The sequence below is a fragment of the Dipodomys merriami genome, unplaced genomic scaffold (genome assembly GCF_024711535.1).
Source record: "Dipodomys merriami isolate MVZ:Mamm:240054 unplaced genomic scaffold, mDipMer1.0.p SCAF_26, whole genome shotgun sequence".
Classification (NCBI taxonomy): domain Eukaryota; kingdom Metazoa; phylum Chordata; class Mammalia; order Rodentia; family Heteromyidae; genus Dipodomys; species Dipodomys merriami.
This window is the reverse complement of record NW_027204048.1, coordinates 16,865,456-16,884,650: the sequence shown is the minus strand read 5'-3', so window position 1 is coordinate 16,884,650 and position 19,195 is coordinate 16,865,456. Positions and strand designations below refer to the sequence as shown.

General features: G+C 40.5%; 1 protein-coding gene across 1 annotated transcript in view; it reads right to left on the bottom strand.

Moving 5' to 3' along the window:
- Window positions 1-17,111: 17,111 nt before the first annotated feature.
- Window positions 17,112-19,195, bottom strand: part of Rorb (RAR related orphan receptor B) — a 195,662-nt gene continuing 193,578 nt past the window's right edge. Inside the window, exon 10 of the mRNA XM_070035755.1 lies at window positions 17,112-18,908. Within this exon, the coding sequence (XP_069891856.1) occupies window positions 18,753-18,908 (156 nt within the window). The 3' untranslated portion in view covers window positions 17,112-18,752. The remainder of the gene's footprint in view (window positions 18,909-19,195) is intronic.

Genomic DNA, 19,195 nt, shown 5'->3' with positions numbered 1-19,195 from the left:
GAGCTCACTCAGACCCAGCTGTTCAGAGATGTAGAGATAGATAAAGGGGTGGGGACTAATGGATTCTATAATTTCTTCTTCCTGAAGACAGGCAGGAATCATTTAAAAATGATGTGGCTCAGAAGCTCAAAAAGAAGAAATTGATAAAACTTCCAGAACAGTTATATATCAAATTAAACCCTCCTACAAATCGTTAATGTCTATGACATAGTTTAAATGTATCCCCAGAACTGATATGTTCATGGTCCACGGAGCCGTTGGGATGTAATTAAGGGTAGATGAGGTCAGGAGGGTGGGGCTTTGAGTAGATTTGTTTTTCTTTTGGTTCAAGTCCTAGGGCTTGAAATCAGGGCCTGGGCACTGTCTTAGGCTCTTTTTGCTCAAGGCTAGTATGCTACCATTTCAGCCATAGCTCCACTTAGGGGATTTTTAGTAGTTTATTGAAGATCAGAGTTTTGATTGTCTCTCTTTCCTTCTAATCTGAAGGTCATCCAGAAGAAACTTTTAGGTGGTTTATTTTATTTTAGAGTGGCAGTAAAGTCTTCTTTTGGTTGTTAAATTTCTACTTTAGTAATTTCTTCTGTTTTGGAATTTATGGAGGGTGTCTTTTTGACCAATACATAACCAATTTTAATGAATGTTCTCTGAGTCTGAAAATAATGTACACTTTAAAATTTATTGGGTACAGAATTATGTATTATCTCTTAGATCAGACTTGTTAACTGAATTATTAAAATCTTCCCTAAATTTTCTTAGAAAAAAAGAATTTGACCTTCTGACCTGAAAATTCTGGTATTTTTATTTCTTGTGGGTTTTCTGATTTCTCCAAGGATCTTTGACTTATTTCTCTTTGTGTAGTTCAGAATTCCAACACACACAAGATTGGTTGAATCTGGTTTATGAGGCACTACTGGCTCAGGCCTATAATCTTAGCCATTCACAAGGCTGAGCTTTGAGGATCATGGTTTGAGGCCAGTAGGGCAGGAAAGTACAGGAGATTTTTAATCTCCAATTGATCACAAAAGAAAGAAAGAAAGAAAAAAGGAAGGAAGAAAGAAAGGGAAGGAAGGAAGAAAGAAAGACGGGAAGAAAGAAAGATGGGAAGAAAGAAAGAAAAGAACCAGAAATGAAGTTGTAGCTCAAATAGTAGAGCACTAGCCTTGAGCAGAAAATGTCAGAGACAGTGTCTAGGCCCTGACATCAAGCCCTAGAACTGCTACAAAAGAAAAACAAAAACAAAAACACAAAAATACAACTACATGGTTGGGCACATATTAAAATGTGCCCAATGTAGGGGACTATTGAATACTCTTGGTGGTGTTGTAACTTTTTCAAATATGTAATAACTCACACACTAGAGTGTCAATTTTATTTTGTCTGATTACTAGTTCTAACATGTCTTTCTGTTAGTGTTTATCTAGGACATTTGCTTTCATTATTTTATTTTCAGCTTTTCTGTTTTTACTTTAACTTTTCTGTTTTGTTTTCATCTTTTCAATTTGCTTTAATGTTCTGTTTAAGAACATTACAAGCTGGCACTGGTAGTTCATTCCTGTAATGCTAGCTACTCACAAGGTTGAGATCTGAAGATTACAGTTAAAGCTCAGCCCAGGCAGGAAAGTTGATGAGATTCTTATCTGCAGTTAACCACCAAACATGGAACTGTAGCTCAAGTGATAGAGCACCAGCCTTGAGCATGAAAGCTAGGGGGCAGCACCTAGGCCCTGAGTTCAAGCCCCAGTACCAGCGCCAGATAAAGTTTCATATTTAGATGTTTTGTAACTATCTTTAAAAAAGGAATTAACACTTGCTACACATTATTAATCTGCACCAACGTAATTTGGTGTCATTTAGTTACATTTCCATCATATTACACATCTATTGTTAGTCTTTGTTCAGTAATGCAGGAGTTTTATTATTTTATGATCAACGTTGATAACTTTGTTCCTATAGTTTCCACACTTTTCTAGTTAAATTTACTTTATGGTGCTATGTACTGTGAGTTTTCTTCTTTCATTTGATCTCATACTGATAAGGGCACTTTTTCTATCCAGGTATTGAGGGTTTGAACTCGGGGCCTCAGGCTTGCTGGGTAGACGTTGAATTTAGGCAGGTGTGGATCGTGTGCAAATAATGATCTTCCGTGAAACCTGTTCACCTGTTGAGGGGTTCCGATGAAGTGTCTGTAAAAGCTGTAAGATACGAGGACCTTGTCAAGAGTTCCATGGTGATTACATAGGTATTTAATCATTGTAAAGTTAATTCAATTTGATACCTAGCTTGGCAACTTTCACCACATTTCCATTTTCAATTATCTGGGCCTTAAAAAGTGAATATGAGATTATGGGCCCAAGGGCATCGTGGAAAGATAGCAAGTATTTATGTAGAAATGAGTTACAACATGCATCTGCCTTTGAAAGGCAGACTTTGTTGTTGTTGTTGTTGTCATTTTCCCTGTGGATTCTGACAACATCTCTGCGACAGCTCAGTTTCCCAGTGGTCACTTTGGTTAGACACAACGCTGAGCAGATGCTTACTGAAGCGCCAGACACCTGGCAGTCCATTATGTACTTGGCAAGAGTCTCCAGACTGGGAAATTGGAGGAACATATTTCACCCTGGCTAAAGACAGGATTATGAGTTGCTGATTTACTGTGAGACCCAAGGTTTACTACAGACGTCATTTGGGATGGAATGGGAGGCTTGGGGGATTTGCATTCATCAGGTTCAAGAACCAGAAGCCAGGAGGTGAGTTACGGACCAAAGCTGTTTCGCCAGCTGGTGAGACTTTAGAATTCAATATTCCAATGCAGGTAGAGCAGCACTCATTAACAAAGGACAATCAGGCAAGCTGGCAGAGATTTTTGTTTTTGCCAGGGTTTTGGACTACAGGGGAAGTATCTGTCTATGGGGAAAGTGGAGACTAAAATACCCTCTGATTCTCCTAAGTTGGGTTCTATGAACTACTTCTCAAGCAGAAAACTAGAATCTCAGAAAGTCTTTTGCTTTGTGGTCCTTGGATGTATTCCAGGGCCACAGTACCTGAAAGTCTTGTTTTTTATACAAAATACTAAATTCTATTAACATTAATATTTATTATAAAAATCTCAAGTTGTGTGTGTGTGTGTGTGTGTGTGTGTGTGTGTGTGTGTGTGTGCGCGCACGCGTACGCGTACGTGCTAGCCCTGGGCTTGAACTCAGGGCCTGGGTTCTGTCCTTAACCTTTTGTGTTTAAGGCTAGGCCTATACCACTTGAGCCACAACTCCACTCTTGGCTTTTTTTTTTTTTTTTGGTAGTAATTGGAGATAAGAGTCTCAGGAGCTTTTCTGTCCAGGATGGCTTTGAACCACGATCCTTACTTAAATCTCAACCTCCTGAGTAGGTAGGATTACAGGTGTGAGCCACCAGCACCTGGCTATATTCAGTAAATATTTTTAAAGAATATTATTCCAAAAACAATTAGATTTTGGTATAAACAATATTTAGCTAAGAGTTGCTTGAGATTCAGATTAAATACACTCAACTAGGCCTGGAGACACCTAACTCTCTTCTAAAGGTTTCTTTGACTTTTAAGATAGTATTTAAATTCATCACTTTGCATAAACCATTTTGAAGTTAACTCTACTGAAAATTTAGGGTTGCATGCAGAGTTGCTCATCCACCCATTGGCCCATGAGTGCCCAGGCTTTACCCTCTGATTGGCTCCTTTCTTGGCATCTCCTTTTGTTTGTACGTTTTCAGAAGTGCGTATGTTTCCTCACGTGGGTCTTTCCTTTTGGAGAGCCCTGGGAACGCTGAGCTCTTCACGACATTCATCAGTTCCATGTGTCATGTCTAAAGACAGCTGAGTGTTTTATAAGTAATGGAAACCATCTGTCTGGAGTGAACAGCCATGAGTATAAATAACACAGTATGTACTTTTCCCCTAGCATACCAATATCCATCACTGGAGCAGTCCCATGGCTTTATAGAAGAACCAGCCCAGGTAGAAAAGTCCCCGCGAGACTCCCAATGAACACACAGAAAGTGGAGGTGGTGCTGTGGCTCTAGTGGTAGAGTGCTAGCGTTGAGCACAAAGAGGCTAAGGACAGTGCCCAGGCCCTGAGTTCTAGCTTCCCAACTGAACAACAACAACAACAAAAAGCAAAAGCAAAAGCAAAAGAATCATGACGGACAGCCTGGTGCCCATGGCTCATGCCTATAATCTGAATTACTCAGGAGGCTGAGATCTGAGAATCACCTTTCAAAGCCAGGCTGGGGCAGGAATATACATGAGACTTATCACCGATGAAACATTAAAAAGCTGAAAGTGGAACTATGCTTCAAATGGTAAAGAGCTAGCTTTGAGGGAAAAAGCTAAGAGATAGCATCTAGGCCCTGAGTTCTAGCCCCAGTACTGGCCTACAAAAATAGAATCATGGCAGGGAACATGAATCAATGCTTTGCTCTGGCTTGTGGGTTGATGGGTGAGGGTGCTGAAGAAATATTGAGCCCTCCTCACTGCATACCAGGTCTTTAGCTGCCCAAGAGACAGGCAGGTAGGAGATGAGTGGAGAGGAAAGCTAGAGAAAACATTTCTAAAGGGAGAGACCTGGGCAGGGCACGAGTCATGTTTTCCTGGTGTTTATGTGGGAACAACGTGGCTAGATCTTCTGTGTTTTTCCTTTTACTAAAGAATCTGGAGATTTTGATTTAATATGAAATTTCCCAATTAGCTGAAAGCCAAGGAAAACATGGGTCATATTTGGAATGTAGTAGTTTCCATTTGCTCCATAATTTTATTTTTTCTTGTTTTTGCTCTATAATTTTAGATTCTCTCTCTGTGTGTGTTTCTCTGTCTGTCTGTCTGTCTGTCTGTCTGTCTTTCTCTCTGTCTCTCTCCCAATCTCTAATGCTTCTGACCCTAGATTTTCTGACTCTAATACTTAGGGTCTAATAGACTTACTTAATCACTGCTTTTCATTTCCCAGAATCCTCTCCTCAACACGTGTTTCAAAATGCCACCACGCTTGTTTGCTGGTCTGTCTGCCTTGTTAGATTATGTTAGCCTCAATGACAGAAATGATGTTAACGCTCAGTCATTGTACAATGCTCACCATGTAATACTCTCTCAGTTAGTGCTTGTTGACTGCATGGCAGAGGTAGATATGTTTTTGACCAGGAGTCCTGTGCTCAGACTTCTGCTTTTCCTTACATTGCATGTTCTTCTTGCCCAAAAGCAAGACCTGGCAATGTACTTTATTTATGTTTGATCAAAATATCTTTTCTCAGGAAAATGTTATCCCTGATCTTCAGGAACAAGCAGAAACATTGCCGTTACAATCAAAGTGAAAAACTAGTGTGAAAAAAAATTCCTAGCTGCTTTGAGCAAATGTCTGGGCAATTTCTTTTAAGGGCTTATTTTTAAAGTTTTTTTTTTTTAACTTTGCAATTCTTGGAGGGTAAGGGGGCAGATATTTGTTCTGACTGAGATGCTGAAGGAAATGAGCAAGAATGCTATGTATTGGATGGAATTGTCTAGAAAACACCCAGGACTTCTTTCTAAAGTGCTCTGACTGCTGTCATAGACCTGGTTGGATAAGATATTTAAATTCTGCTAAGAAGTAGATGATTAAACCAGATGTTGGTGTCTCACACCTGTAATCCTTGCTACTCAGGTGGCTGAGATCTGAGAATTTTGATTCAAAGCCAGCTCAGGCAGGAACGTTCGTGAGACTCTTATCTCTAATTAACTATCAAAAAGAGCTCGTGGGGGTGGGGTGTGGCTAAGGTGGTAGAGTGCCAGCTTTGAGTGGAAAAGCTGAGATGGTACCCAGGCTCTCCCTGAGTTCAAGCCCACACAGAACAAGTAGATGACTCTTGTCCTATAAAATGCTCAGAGTAATTAGTCATCTGAGAGTTGAGGTGTCCAAAAGTTCAGAAAAAATTACTTTAGAAATTTAAGTGCTAATGTCAGAGAGCATTGGTGATTTGGAAAGGAAAATGTAATGACCAAACCATCCTCACTAAGTAGTTCTCCCCATTCTACCCGCCAGCCTCTCTGTTGGCAGTATGCAATACGGGGGTTTGAACTCAGGGCCTTGTGCTAGCGAGGCAAGCATTCTACTACTTGAGACACACCTTCAGCTTCCCCCCACTCCCTTGGTTCTATGAATAAGAATCCCCTTCGCTAAGGATGCAGATGAGTGAACTGAGTGGACATCTGTGCTAATCGAGGTGTGTTAGAGTTGCTACCGTACCCTGAGTCAACCTCGTGCCACATGAAATAGATGTTTAATTTTTTTCAGAGGGAGAAGATCCAAACGTCATGAAAGCTGTGCATGTCTGAGGACTGCAGGGCTGCAGGCTTACAATGTGTGGTGAGCATGGGAAGTACACACAGAGAAGTTGCTAAGCAAGTCTCCATGGTACCCGCGTGGCTCCCTGGGGATTACGGCATGGGGGAAATGGGCTGTCATTTGGAAAATTGCTCCTGCTGCCACTTGGAGCTGTAAAAGGATTACTAATTCCCATCTCCATCCTCCTGGCTGTGAGGAGGTGTGGATTTTTTCTTGGTTTCATGTGGTGTATTTGATCCCTGGGAAAAATGAGGGGAAATTGGGGATTGGTTAGCCATGTTTGTGTTTCAGAATTCCCATGAAACCCAATCACTTCTCAGCTGCCTGTCCTAGCTTTCTTCAAATCACTTTGTTCTTTGCTTCCTCCCGTTGTGTTCTGATGCTGCTTTGATTCTTGTCCTGGGCATAACGAACTAGCTGTACAATTTGTGGAGCTTCAGTCTGTAAGTGATGTTGTTCAAGGAACATTTTGGTGTTCTTGAAATTCATCTGGAGCCTCATCAGCTCATCAAAAGGGCCAGAAGATTCAAAATATGCACGTGATGGTAGGAAAGGAAACGAGTTTTAACCTCTAGAAAACAAGAATGTCATTTTATTTGGAGATAGGTATACATGGTGGTAATTGAATTACAGTGAGCCCCATTAGAAGGTACCCTAAGCCAGTATGAGTTGTGTCTTTATAACAAGGGAAATCTGGAGTCAGAGAGCACACAGGGAGCTTACCATGTAAAAACAAATGTAGGAACCAGGTTCTGTTAGCTCATGTTTGTAATTCTAGCTACTTGGGAGATCTGAGGATCGAGGTTCAAAGTCAGGAGGTAAAGGAAATGTTGTGAAACTCTTCTCTTCAATTAACCAGCAAAAAGCCGGAAGTGTAGGTGTGTCTCAAGTGGTGGAGTACCAGCCTACCTAAAAAGGTAAGGCCCAAGTTCAATCCCTAGTACTAGCGCACACGCACCACACACACACACACACACACATACACACACATATAAGTAAATAAACAAATGCAAAGATAGGGTAATATTTCTTTAAGCCAAAAAAGAAATTCTAAAGATTGCTTGAAAACTAGCAGAAACTAGAGGAAAAGAACCAGTTCCACCAATGGTTTGACCTTGGATTCTCTCCTCCAGAAATGTGAGGCCATATGTTTCTCTTGTCAAATCCATAAGTTTCTGCTCCTTTGTTATAGCACCACGAGGCAAACGAATAGCTTGAGAAAGGCACACTGTCCATCCAGTTCAATGGCTCAGTAGAATGTGCTCAATGAACAAGAGCTGAACGAGTTAGTACACTGATGAACTCATAGGTGAGGCTTTCCTGTGGTAGAAATTGCAATCAAGTGCCTACGTACTACGTCATCATAAGCCAATGTATATTTCTTTGTGTGCCAAGTCTTAAAATTGAGAATTCCTCTCTTTGGTGACTATAGTCTTTGTTGGGGTAGAGAGCTCAAGAATCCAAGAGTCCTACCTTGTAGAAAACCTGAAGATTAACAATTGCAAGGAGGTTTAGATATGAGCTGGCATTTAGAGGAGGGAAAACAGAAAGAGCAAAATACAGATGAATGCCTCATAATATTTTTTCTGCTGCGATGGGCAGGTAGTACTCTGTTCTTCATATATAATGGCATTAGGTTATTTTCCCTCTGTTGAGGCAACATCAAGAAATCATTTTGTATTACGTATGATACTTTGATATCTGGGGGGGTCTTGCTGACCCTGAAGACTGGGCCAGAAAATTCTTTGTGATAGTAAATGCCTTGCCTACATGCCTGCTTTACATATGTGAGCCAGCAATCCAGAGCACAGACCCTCATTGTCTACTGTATTGAAACCTTGGCCTTAGAAATCAAGTGCCAGGTACTACACTGCAGAGGGACACTCTATGACTCTTTGTGCCCATTGTAGTAGAGTTTATAATTACTTCTATCAGGTGTCTATCCCCTGGTAAAACCACTTTTCTTGGACCTCTAGATTCCGTAACGACAGACTTGTTATCTGTTCTGTTCTACCATTGCATGTAGTAAACAGTGCCTGGTGCACAGATATGGTTCAATATGTACACATGAGTGAACAGCTTGAATAAATGTTTATTGAAAATACTGGATGGAATTAGAGACTTTCCTTAATGTGTGTGTGTGTGTGTGTGCGCGTGCACGCGCGCATGTGTGCTGTTACTGGGGTTTGAATTCAGGGACTGTCTGGGGCGCTACCCCTTAGAGTTTTTGCCTTAAGGCTTACACTCGAACACTTGAACCACAGCTTCATTTGTGGATTTTTGGTGGTTAATTGAAGATAAGAATCTCATGGACTTTCTTGCCCTGGCTGGCTTCAAACCATGATTCCTATATCTCAGCTTCCCGAATAGCTAGGATTACAGGCAGGAATCACTCTTGCCCAGCCTCCTGAAGGACTTTTACACTTGAATCAGGGCCATCACATTCAGTTAAGTTTCTCTTCTCTGGAGACAAAGAGCTAGAGGACATCTCTTGGTCATTTTTACTGGAGCCAGGGCATTCATTCGGAACGTGAAATGTAGAGACTCAGCCCCTGTAAACCAACAGTGTAATGTTTTTTTTTTTTTCTGCTTACTTTCCCTTCTAGCCCTACACAAAGACTCTAGTGACTAAGATGACATTTAAACCCCTGGGGCAGCAGAAAACACATGATCCCAGCTATACTGTTTTCCATCTCTTAAAAGATAGGACCTTCTTGCCAGACACGTAGGGCTCATGCCTGTAATTCTAGCTACTTAGCAAGATTCTTCTCAATCAACAATGTAGACATGGCGGTGTGTACCTGTTCTCCTACTACAAGGAAGGCATGAATAGGAGGATCAAGATCCAGTCTAGTCTGGCAAAAACATGAGTCAAAAGCAAAAAAGAAGGGATAGGGGCATGGTTCCAGTAGTCAAATGCTTACTTAGCAGGTGGAAGGCCTTGAATTCAAGCCCAAATAGTGTAACAGTCGAAAGAGTTCAACAGTCTTTTAGAATAACATTTATCCAATCAGTTATGCTTAGCCATCTTGGGAGTTCAGAACACCAGGGAAGAAAACTTGAATAGCATGGTGACTCTGTAACCCCTGCCACGATGGCACTGGAAAGTTAGTTCTACTTCTGCCTCTTCTCTAACGGGATCAGAGGTCTATGGCCACTTGAAGGATGGGGCCAAACCCAGATGACCCCTTTTATACCTGATACGCTTCATGTCTTTCAGTCTGGGTGGTTATGGGAATGTGTTCTGGTTCTGGTGCTTAAAGGCAAGAATCAAGGGCTGAAACAAAGCCTTGAGACACAGGGCTTACCTAACACTGGTCAATGCTTGACATGTCACAGGGTCCAAGATGAACTTAGAAGTAGTAAGAGTTACCTTGTAGGTCAATGCTGCCTAGGTCTGGCCAGCTTTGACTGTCACATGAAGAGCTGACTAGATGCCCAGGGACCTAAGTGGCCCTTCCACAAAAACAACCATGTGCTCTGTTTCTTTGTCCTCTGAGCCGGGCTCTGGATGCCAGTAGACAGACCATTTGGAACGGTAAGCATTTTCACTGGTTTCAAAAGGAAAAGAGTTGAGAGTAAACTAAAAGCCTTTCTAAGCTCATTGTGTTGTTGGAGTCAGTACTTAAAAAAAAAATCTTGGTTCAAGCTTCTTTTCTTGAAACATTTTGGCTCTAGGAATCGTAACCTGTCACAACTTCCAAATACCTGAAAAAAATTTCTGGCCTCTGTTAAGTTTACTCTGAGATTTCCTGCTACCACTACTGGCTACAGTTGGGTGCTAAATAAGATACAGAACATTCTCATGGTATGGGGATTTGCCCAAAACAATGGAAGTCACAGATCCAGGCACTTAATCACCAATGTAGATGTTGTTATGTTCATTTTCAACCTGTTGCAGCTCATTGCAACGAAGCATTTGTGGGATACTAGAAGTGTTGTTGAATGATGTTGCTCTCATTTTAATTGTAACTTCATAATCTATAGGCCTAGAATGGTCTGGGTCTTTTCTGACTCATGACGTGTCTACATGGACACAAGAATTTTTCCAAAGAATGTTGTTATTGTTTACTGGAAAAAGTACCACACTACAGGTCAGAGCCCATAGGAATATGTTTTATTGTTATTTTTGTTGTTGTTGGTCATGGAGCTTGAACTGAAGGCCTGGGCACTGTCCCTAAGATCTTCAGCTCAAGGCTAGCACTTTACCAGCTGAGCCATAGCACCACTTCTGGTTTTCTGGTGGTTAATTAAAGATGATCCTTCCTGGACTGACTTTGAACTGTGATCCTCAGATCTCAGTCTCTTGAGTAGCTAAGATTATAGGCATGAGCCTCCGGTACCCAGCTAGGATCATGTTTAAAAGGCCAAATTTGGCCAGGCATGTGTGGCTGTAATCCAAGCTACGCAGGAGGCTGAGATTTGAAGATCAGGGTTTGAAGCCATCCAGGACAGGAAAGCCTGTGACACTCTTGTCTCCAGTTAAGCATCAGAAGAGCCAGAAAGGGTATGTTACTCAAAGTGTTAGCGAGCTAGCCTGGAACAAAAAAGCTCAAGGACTACATCAGGCCCCGAGTTCAAGCCCCAGGACTGGCACACATACACACAAAAAAGCCAAACTTATTGTTTTTTTTCCCACTTTCTCTTTGTTCCCTGTAGGTTAAAAAAAAAAGCAGCAGACAAGACCTTTTTTTTTTCTTCTTTTAATTTTGTTCAGCATTAAAGGAGGGAACTTCATAAACATTGATTGTCATTTACAGAAAACATTCAGAAATCATCTGTGCATTATCTGGGAATGCTAACAATATTCAACTAATCATTTACAGGACATAAAATAAGGACAAAAACCTATTACATTCTAAAGTAATAGAAAACTCTTTTTTGAATTGTTAGGGTGCGCTGTTTTAATCTAGTATATTTATAATGAAAAAAAGAAAACACAAAACCTCAATGCTTACTTCCTAAGTGACTCAGGCTGCAGTTTTACTCACATACACAGAAATCAGGGCTTATATATGAAACAAGGAGAGAGAGATCAGAAACTGGTAGGTTTTCAAACTATATATGTCACTGGGTTTATGTGTAATTTCCTTTTTGCCTCTCGAGGCTGATAAGAGTACACAGCAATAATATAATTAAGCTCCAAAAAAATCAATGGTTGACTATCAGAGACATTATTCTTTAAAAAAGTATTAATTATTCTGTTCAGAGTGAAGACTTTTATTTTACAGATTGTGGCAATGCAACTTTTGGGGGTTGACAACCGTGCATGCATGTGAATGAGATGTGAACTCTACCCCTTGGTGCTGCTTTTCCAGGTCTGGCTGGGAGTGGCTACAGCACAACCCCAAAACAGTCCCACATTCCTGGAGGACTTAGAGTCACTCTGCACTGTACAGGTGTAGGTGGGAGCTAAGGTAAAAAACATTAAATCTCGGAATGCTGGAAGTATATGAAAATCATTTCTCTCAATCCTAAAAGCAAGGAAGCATTGTCAGGGATTTCAAAAATATTGGAACGTCTCATTTAAATCTAAATCTCTCTTTTTTTAAATTATTATAAATCGATCATCATAAAATACTAGTCTTTTAAAGTCATATTTGGAATGCAGGATAAGCGTCAGTTTTAGTGGACCTGCTCCTGCCCGGGTTTCTAGAGTCATGACACTTTAGATTTTTCACCTCCCTCTCTGTCTCTCCCCATCCCTCCCCCAAAGTTCTTTACAACATTTATTTGGTGAAGGTCAGTTATGGCTTCAGCAAGTGAGTGGTCTGACCTCTGGTTAGTAAGAAGAAATAAACGTGTACAAAAATATTTTGTTCCTCAGAAAGCGGAGTTTGTCTTCCTTCAGTTATTTCATGCACAAAGGATTTTGACCAAGCCATTTGCAATGAGGAAAGGTGATTTCACTTAGAGAATTTTTGCTTAGAACTTTCCTTTCTTGTACTGTGTAGTTTTTGCAGGTCTGAGGCCAATCTTCCATACAAATTCTTTGGAGCAGACCTAATTGACAGCCCTGTCCCTTTCTTGGTTGTATTATAAAAAGAAGAGTACACTTAACACCAATGGCCTGTCAGGATGCTTAAACTGTTACAATCAGTTTTCATTAAAAAAAAAAACAACTGAGAAGTTACATAACACTCAGAAATGAAGCAAGTACGCGTTTGCTCTTTGTTTTTTTCCCCCTCTAAAAAATTTGTTACAAAGTCTTATGCTTAAACAGAGACATAGAAAAATCAGTGTATTCACTGTCTCCCGTTATGTACAGCAAAAATTACAGAGACAGCATACATCGTATTAGACCTTCCACAAGCATATATTAAAAGTAATTACATTTGAAAAAATATTTTTATTTTTCCTCTACATTTCTACAATACATACTCAGTTTTCTGTGGGTGTCATTTTCATTCTTATGTGTGTATTCGTCAGAGGTTGTGGACGGTACTGTGTCTGGGTATGTGAGAGTTGTCGCTGGCAGACATACTTCAGTTGTGTCTACCTGGGGTTGTGACCACGGTCTCAGAATGCTGGCCCTTAGCCACAGCCAGAACTTCTAGAGTTGAATGTCAGAATCCAGCCGCCCAGCTGGGTGGTGGGGGACCAGTGTCTCCCTGAACTGGACTTAGTCATTTCCAGTTGTCCTTGTGCTTTTCTTTTTTCTTTTCTTTTTCTTTTTTTGGCCATGGGAACAAACATTGAGTTGCTCTATCTGACCCCATTGCAGGGCATGCCTATCTCATGCAGGAGGTGAAGATGATGATGGCCAGTTCACACAGGAGGTGGAAGTTCAGCAGCATAGGGGAAAAAAAGTGCATAAACAGACCACCCCATCGGCTGCATAGGAACCCGTGGTCTGCACTCTTCAGAACAGGGCAGAGACATGCAACCAAGGAAAGTGAGAACCTGCCGCAGATAGTGAAGCTGTCTATTGACTAACGCACGTGGAGACTCAGAAACACCAACATCATGCATTTGACTTTTGGAAAAAAAAAAAAAGTGGCAAGAACTTTAGCCCCCTGGTTCATGACAATGGGAGTTTGCACAAGATGAATTCAAAATATCTGGAAGTATCTTTGTTTTTAGGTGGTTATTTTGTTCAAGCAACTTCTTAGCTTACCACATCCTTGAGTAGTGATAGGCAAGTGAAGAAACGAAATGGAGAGCAAAGATCTCTTTCCCCTCAATTCTAGGATCACTCAGGTGTCATTCTTGGGAAAATATGGCCAGTCCTGCACTAGCTGAATGGGCAACCTAAGTATATCAATCTTATAGAAACCATACAGAAACCGGAGGTTGCCAGCTAGCGGGCTGTGGACCCTCTTTTGTTCGGAAATGTGTTGGTTTGGTCTGCGCTATGCGCTGAGTCTACGGCCATTATCCATCTTATAAAACACACATATTTCAACAGAACTTAGCCTCAGGCATAGCTAGTATCCCCTTTTATGGAAGAGTCTGCTTTGCCAGATTTGCTCACCTGCAATGACTCTGCCATCTTAGGTTTTTTACTTTTTAACCTCTACTTTAAATGGTCTGTGTATCTCTGGTCCCACCCTCTCCCTGTGCCCCTCAATTTTTTTTTAATAAATAAAGGAGAAAAAGGCTGTCAGCTGTCTTCTGAAAAAATTCCCATAGTTCCTCTCATCAGGCCTTTGCTCTAGTTACTTCTTGTACCAGCACTTGCCAATCTAGAATCCACTAGCACTTCATCTAAAGCAGATGGTGGGCTTCCCACTCCTTTATGAAGGGACTTTGTGCTAAGTTGCCTTCCAGATGCACACGTTACAGTGACTATGATACTATGGAACCAGGCATCTGTTACCCAGCACAGAGGTTCTTGTCTGAATTTACTGACCCTGGTAGTAACTTCACAGGACATACAAGTTTATAGTGGAAAAAAAAAGAGGAAGAAATGATCTCTTCCAACTTCCAATAACACTAGATTTTTTTTACATGCTTCTGTAATAAACAGAAATGAAGAACATGGTAGGATACTAACATTATTTGCATCTTACTGGTGTTTTTATAAAAACAAAAACAAAAACAAAAAACACTGGGAAGTTTTAGGCAGTCCTTGGAACACAGACTTATTTGCACTGAAGCCTGGTACACATAGCATGGCAGAGTCCTTATGAAGTGGCTATCTATCTGTGTGCTTTTCTATAGGTCAGCTTGGCTTCTGGAAAGGTATCTTTTAAAAGTTACCGGTATCTTTCTGGCTACTGCTAGTTAATATCTAGAGTTCAATACAATTTAGGGTCTCTCAGATTCTGTCAGAATAATGTGAAACTATGACCCAAGAGACCATTTATCTTCTCTATTTTCACATAATCATAGGTTCTTTTAATTCAGAGGCCTGAAGAAAGTGTTAAGACAAAGGAAATCCAGGAAGGATGTGCTTGTAAAGTACGTGTCTATCCTTAATCTTTGGGAATAAAAAGCTACAGCAAAAGGAGTACAAGGACCCAAGTCATAGACAACAGGGCCATCTACAGTTGTCAAAACAGAGTTGGGAATCCTTATTCTTCTTCCCCCAATTTCCCCCTCCCTTTCTTTTTATAGTCCAAAGATACACAGGAATTAGAATTTACATAGCTTCACTTCCCTAGTTTTTCCCCATACTGACTAGAAGGTGGTATTTTCCTTGATCAGGGATTTGGATAGGAAGCCTGGATTGGCTGTAAGAGAAGTCTCTTTTTCTAAGTGGAGCACCTTGTTTATTTGGTGCTCAGCATTTTTTTTTTTAAATAAAAATGAACGCTAAATTGTCCTCACTTGTGTGCAACTATTGATTGAGCAAGTCTGACTAAAAGAATTTGATTCTCTTTACAACATGAAGTTGCTACGCGTTGGCCTGAAAGCCGGGTCAGAGAGGTTTTTATACCATGTATATTTTGTGGTCATTTTCCTGTTGTCATTTTCTTTTTCCCCCTCCTTCTCAAGTATCATTTTTTTTTCTTCGTGAAATATCCCTGAGTGGAGACAGTGCAACATCTGCATCAAGCAGTGATTGTCATTTACAAAGCATGAAGTGAGAAGTTCGGATTACAGGGTTCTTCAGCTCCTGTGTTGTGTTTCTGGGTGGGTGGTGATCTTTCGCTAGCTTGCAGGGTGAGGTGGAAGGGGGCTGGGTGAAGTTCTGGGAAGGCCTGTGGTCGAGGGAGCTGTTCTTACCCAGATTTCAATATGCCAGGGCATGCCACAGGAGATGTTCAGAGGGCAGTGATCTTAAGGCTTTGTTACCATTCTACCCAGGATTTGATTCTCTGTGGAGGGAGGATTTGGCAACTGTAGCGCAAACTGGAAATCTCTTCTCTCCACTAAAGTAGACCGCGCCTGTACCGGTTTCCATGGTTTTGTTCTGCTTGGCTTGCTAGATCTACTTCCTGTCTCTTAGCCTCAAAAAGTTCCTGCCATCCCAGTAAAATGTTTGTATCTAGTGGAAATGACACAAATTCAAAACCAGTACCTCTGGAGGCAAATGGGGGGGAACAATCTTTTTCCTATACCACCCATGGGACCAGGAAGGAAAAAAAAATCTCAACTCCTTCATCAATTGAGCCGATTTAAATCCTCTAAGGTAAATTGGAGGCAACGAATGAATCCCTATGCAACTGAATGGGAATTGAAGGCTGACAGTGGGAAATACTAAGCCAAAAGAAACCAGGAAAACAAAGTTGGACGCGAGTTCAAAGCTCAAAGGGAAACACCAAGTGGACATAGTAAGCATCACCCATCACAAGCCAATCATAAAACAGACATTGCATTTGGAAATGGCTTGGTTAAATTGAGTACCTTCCATTACCCTGTTTTCCTAGCAATCACTAAAGTAATCTTTCCATTAGAAGGAAATATGACTCTTGGAATTAATTCTTTATACAAAGAGCTAGCAGGAGTGACATTTACACCAAAAAGAACTGAGTCCCTGTAGCAGCATAATAAGCAGCCTACAGCTGTCTTCTCAGAACCAAAGGTAATTTGGTTCAATGTAGTTAAATTAATTGAAGATAACAGTAGTTGAGCAAGAGATTCATTATTTTAAAGCCTTTTTGTTTTCCCCCTTGGGTTTGGAATTCATCAATCATGAGGTGAGAAAAAGGCCCCGTTTCTTAGTTTCTTAAGAGGAACAGACTAACGCCACTGTTTTGATCATCAATCAAAAATTCTGAGCCATCTTGCAAATGGCTCTCAACTATGAACTTCAGGAGAGCATCAGAGATAAAAAAAAAAATTCAGTTTCTACTGATGGAAGTTTGCAATAAAGTGTGTGTGTGTGTGTGTGTGTGTGTGTGTGTGTGTGTGTGTGTGAATTGGGGGTGGGCTACACTTACAGGAGATGATCATTTTAATTGTTTTATACACAACTTTCTTCCCAAGCTTTTCTTGGAGGAGTCGGTTCCCAAAGCATGGGCCTCCAGGATAGAACAAATGCCTTGGCATCCATGCAAATTTTCATGTGAGAACACATAGAGAAGAAAAAACTTGTATAAGTCACCCTTGGGTTCTATGTATTTTGACACAGCTAAAAAAATTAAAAGTTCAACCATGTGCCGGTGGCTCACACCTGTAATCCTAGCTACTCAGGAGGCTGAGAACTGACTGGTTCCAAACCAGTCAGGGCAGGAAAGTCAGTGAGACTCTTATCTCCAATTAACCACCAGAAAACTGGAAGTGGTGCCGTGACTCAAGTGGTAGAGCACTTGCCTTGAGCGGAAAAGCTCAGAGAGAGCACTCAGGCCCAGAATTCAAGCCCGACAACCGAAAAAAAAGAGTTCAGGTTGGATAAATGATAGTTTTGGCATTGGGGTATATTAGTTCCAAAGTCAAACCATATGTCCTTTTTTTATTTGGTTAAGTTCCTGCTACTTTTCTTTTTCTAGTAGTGTAGAAATTTAGAGTTGAAGAAAACTGAGGGCAATAAGCTAGGACACGGGAAGTCCTACCTCCCTTTATTGCTGCTCCAGAAAGTATATAATAGGATGAATATCAAGAGCCACTTATTTTCTTTGTATGTTTGATGATACTCTCTTCTTTGCCAAAGTATCAGTAGACAATGTTTACACAAAATGGCATTGGAACTATGGACCATATTTTTAGTTCAGTTTTTAAAAACCATTGCTGGTGATCATATCCCACAGATTTTTTGGTTAAAGATATAATAAGCACCTAAGTCATATATTTTTGTTTTCCTACAATTGGAAATTTCAAATACAAAGAAAAAAGTGTTTGATGTATTCTGGTGAAAAACCAGGAAATTATCTTTTGTTTGATTAAAAAAATATTGGACCTTACAGACATAATTGAAATTCAGTTTCTTTCTTTCTTTCTTTCTTTCTTTCTTTCTTTCTTTCTTTCTTTCTTTCTTTCTTTCTTTCTTTCTTTCTTTCTTTCTTTCTTTCCTTCCTTTTTCTTTCTTCTTTCTTTTTTTTTGCTTGCTTGCTTCCTTCCTTTCTTCCTTCTTCTATCCAGTCCTCCCTTCCTCCCTTTCCTCTTTGATTTGAACTTAGGGCTTTGAGCTTGCTAGGCAAGTGCTCTACCACTTGAATCTCGCCTCTAGCCTCAGCCCAAATTTTAAAACAGGAAAATGGCTCCAAATACTTCCTTCACCATCTCACTATGTACTACCATCTTCACAAGGCTTTGATGTCATTGATAGAAATCGTTTGTATGTTTGTTTACAGAAACCATGCATTATATTTATTCCTTTGTAGGCTTAACTGAATCGGTGCTGTCCTGCTATTGACTATAGATGAAAAACTCTGACTGGAAAAACAAAACCCTGATTGTCTAACATAAAAAAGTAACATAGAACACAGAAGGCAAATAATACAAAGGAGCCCGATTGAACCTCCACTGCTAGTAGGAATGGCATTTTAAGCCACAGTGCATGTGCATGTATATGTAATAGTCATATATAATATTCACCCATATTATATACTCATTACATACATGCACAGGACTTTTCAAGACAGCTACAGATTTACACATGCACCAGCTATCTAAAAACAGAGAAATAGGTAAGTCTATTAAGTGGAATTTTCTTAAATTATATTGGAACAATCAACAGGAAAAGTAACCATGTAAAGTACCGCTCTGTTCTCGAATGTATCTACAATAAAATTCTATAAACAGTTGTCTTCAAAACATACCTGAATAAAATAAAAAAAGGATAACACCCAGTGTCCTATATTGTATATTTATGGTCATTTCCCAAACCAACGAACAACAAAAAGAGCCCCATTCAGGTGCCTATGTACATTCTTCAAACTGTAGCGGTGAAAAATAATTCTATTAAGTGCAGGACATTCCTAACGTTGCAGTAGTGACATTTTTTTTTTTCTGAGGTCTTCATGAACACATTGCTTTTGTCTTAAAAGTGATGCATTCCACGACCAGGAGACAGCTGTCTTGGGCCCTTCATTTGCACACGGTGGCACAGTCAGGGTTAAAGAGCTCCTTGTACAAGGGAGGAAACAGTGTATTCACTATGTCTGGATGAGATTGCTTAAATACCTGCAGCTTCTCACCGTGCAAGTTGCAAACCGCAGTGATGGTTGGTATCTTGGCTATTAACTGCAGAACGGAGAGACAGGGAGGGAAACAAAGAGGAAAGCTCATTAGGGCGCTGACTTCAGAATCAGGGTCTTTGCAACAGCAATGGCTTGGGAAAGACGTTTGGGAAAGAAAGCAGGCTCACTTTCAACTGCTCTTTAGAACAAAACAAAAGCAAACAAAACCACACCCATCTCTTAAAGGAAAAAAAGAAGAAGAAACAAGCAAGCAAGACCAAGCATCCTCATTCCTTGTTCTGAAATAAAGAATATATGGGGAGTGTTTAGCGTAATAGTGGTAGGGGATGC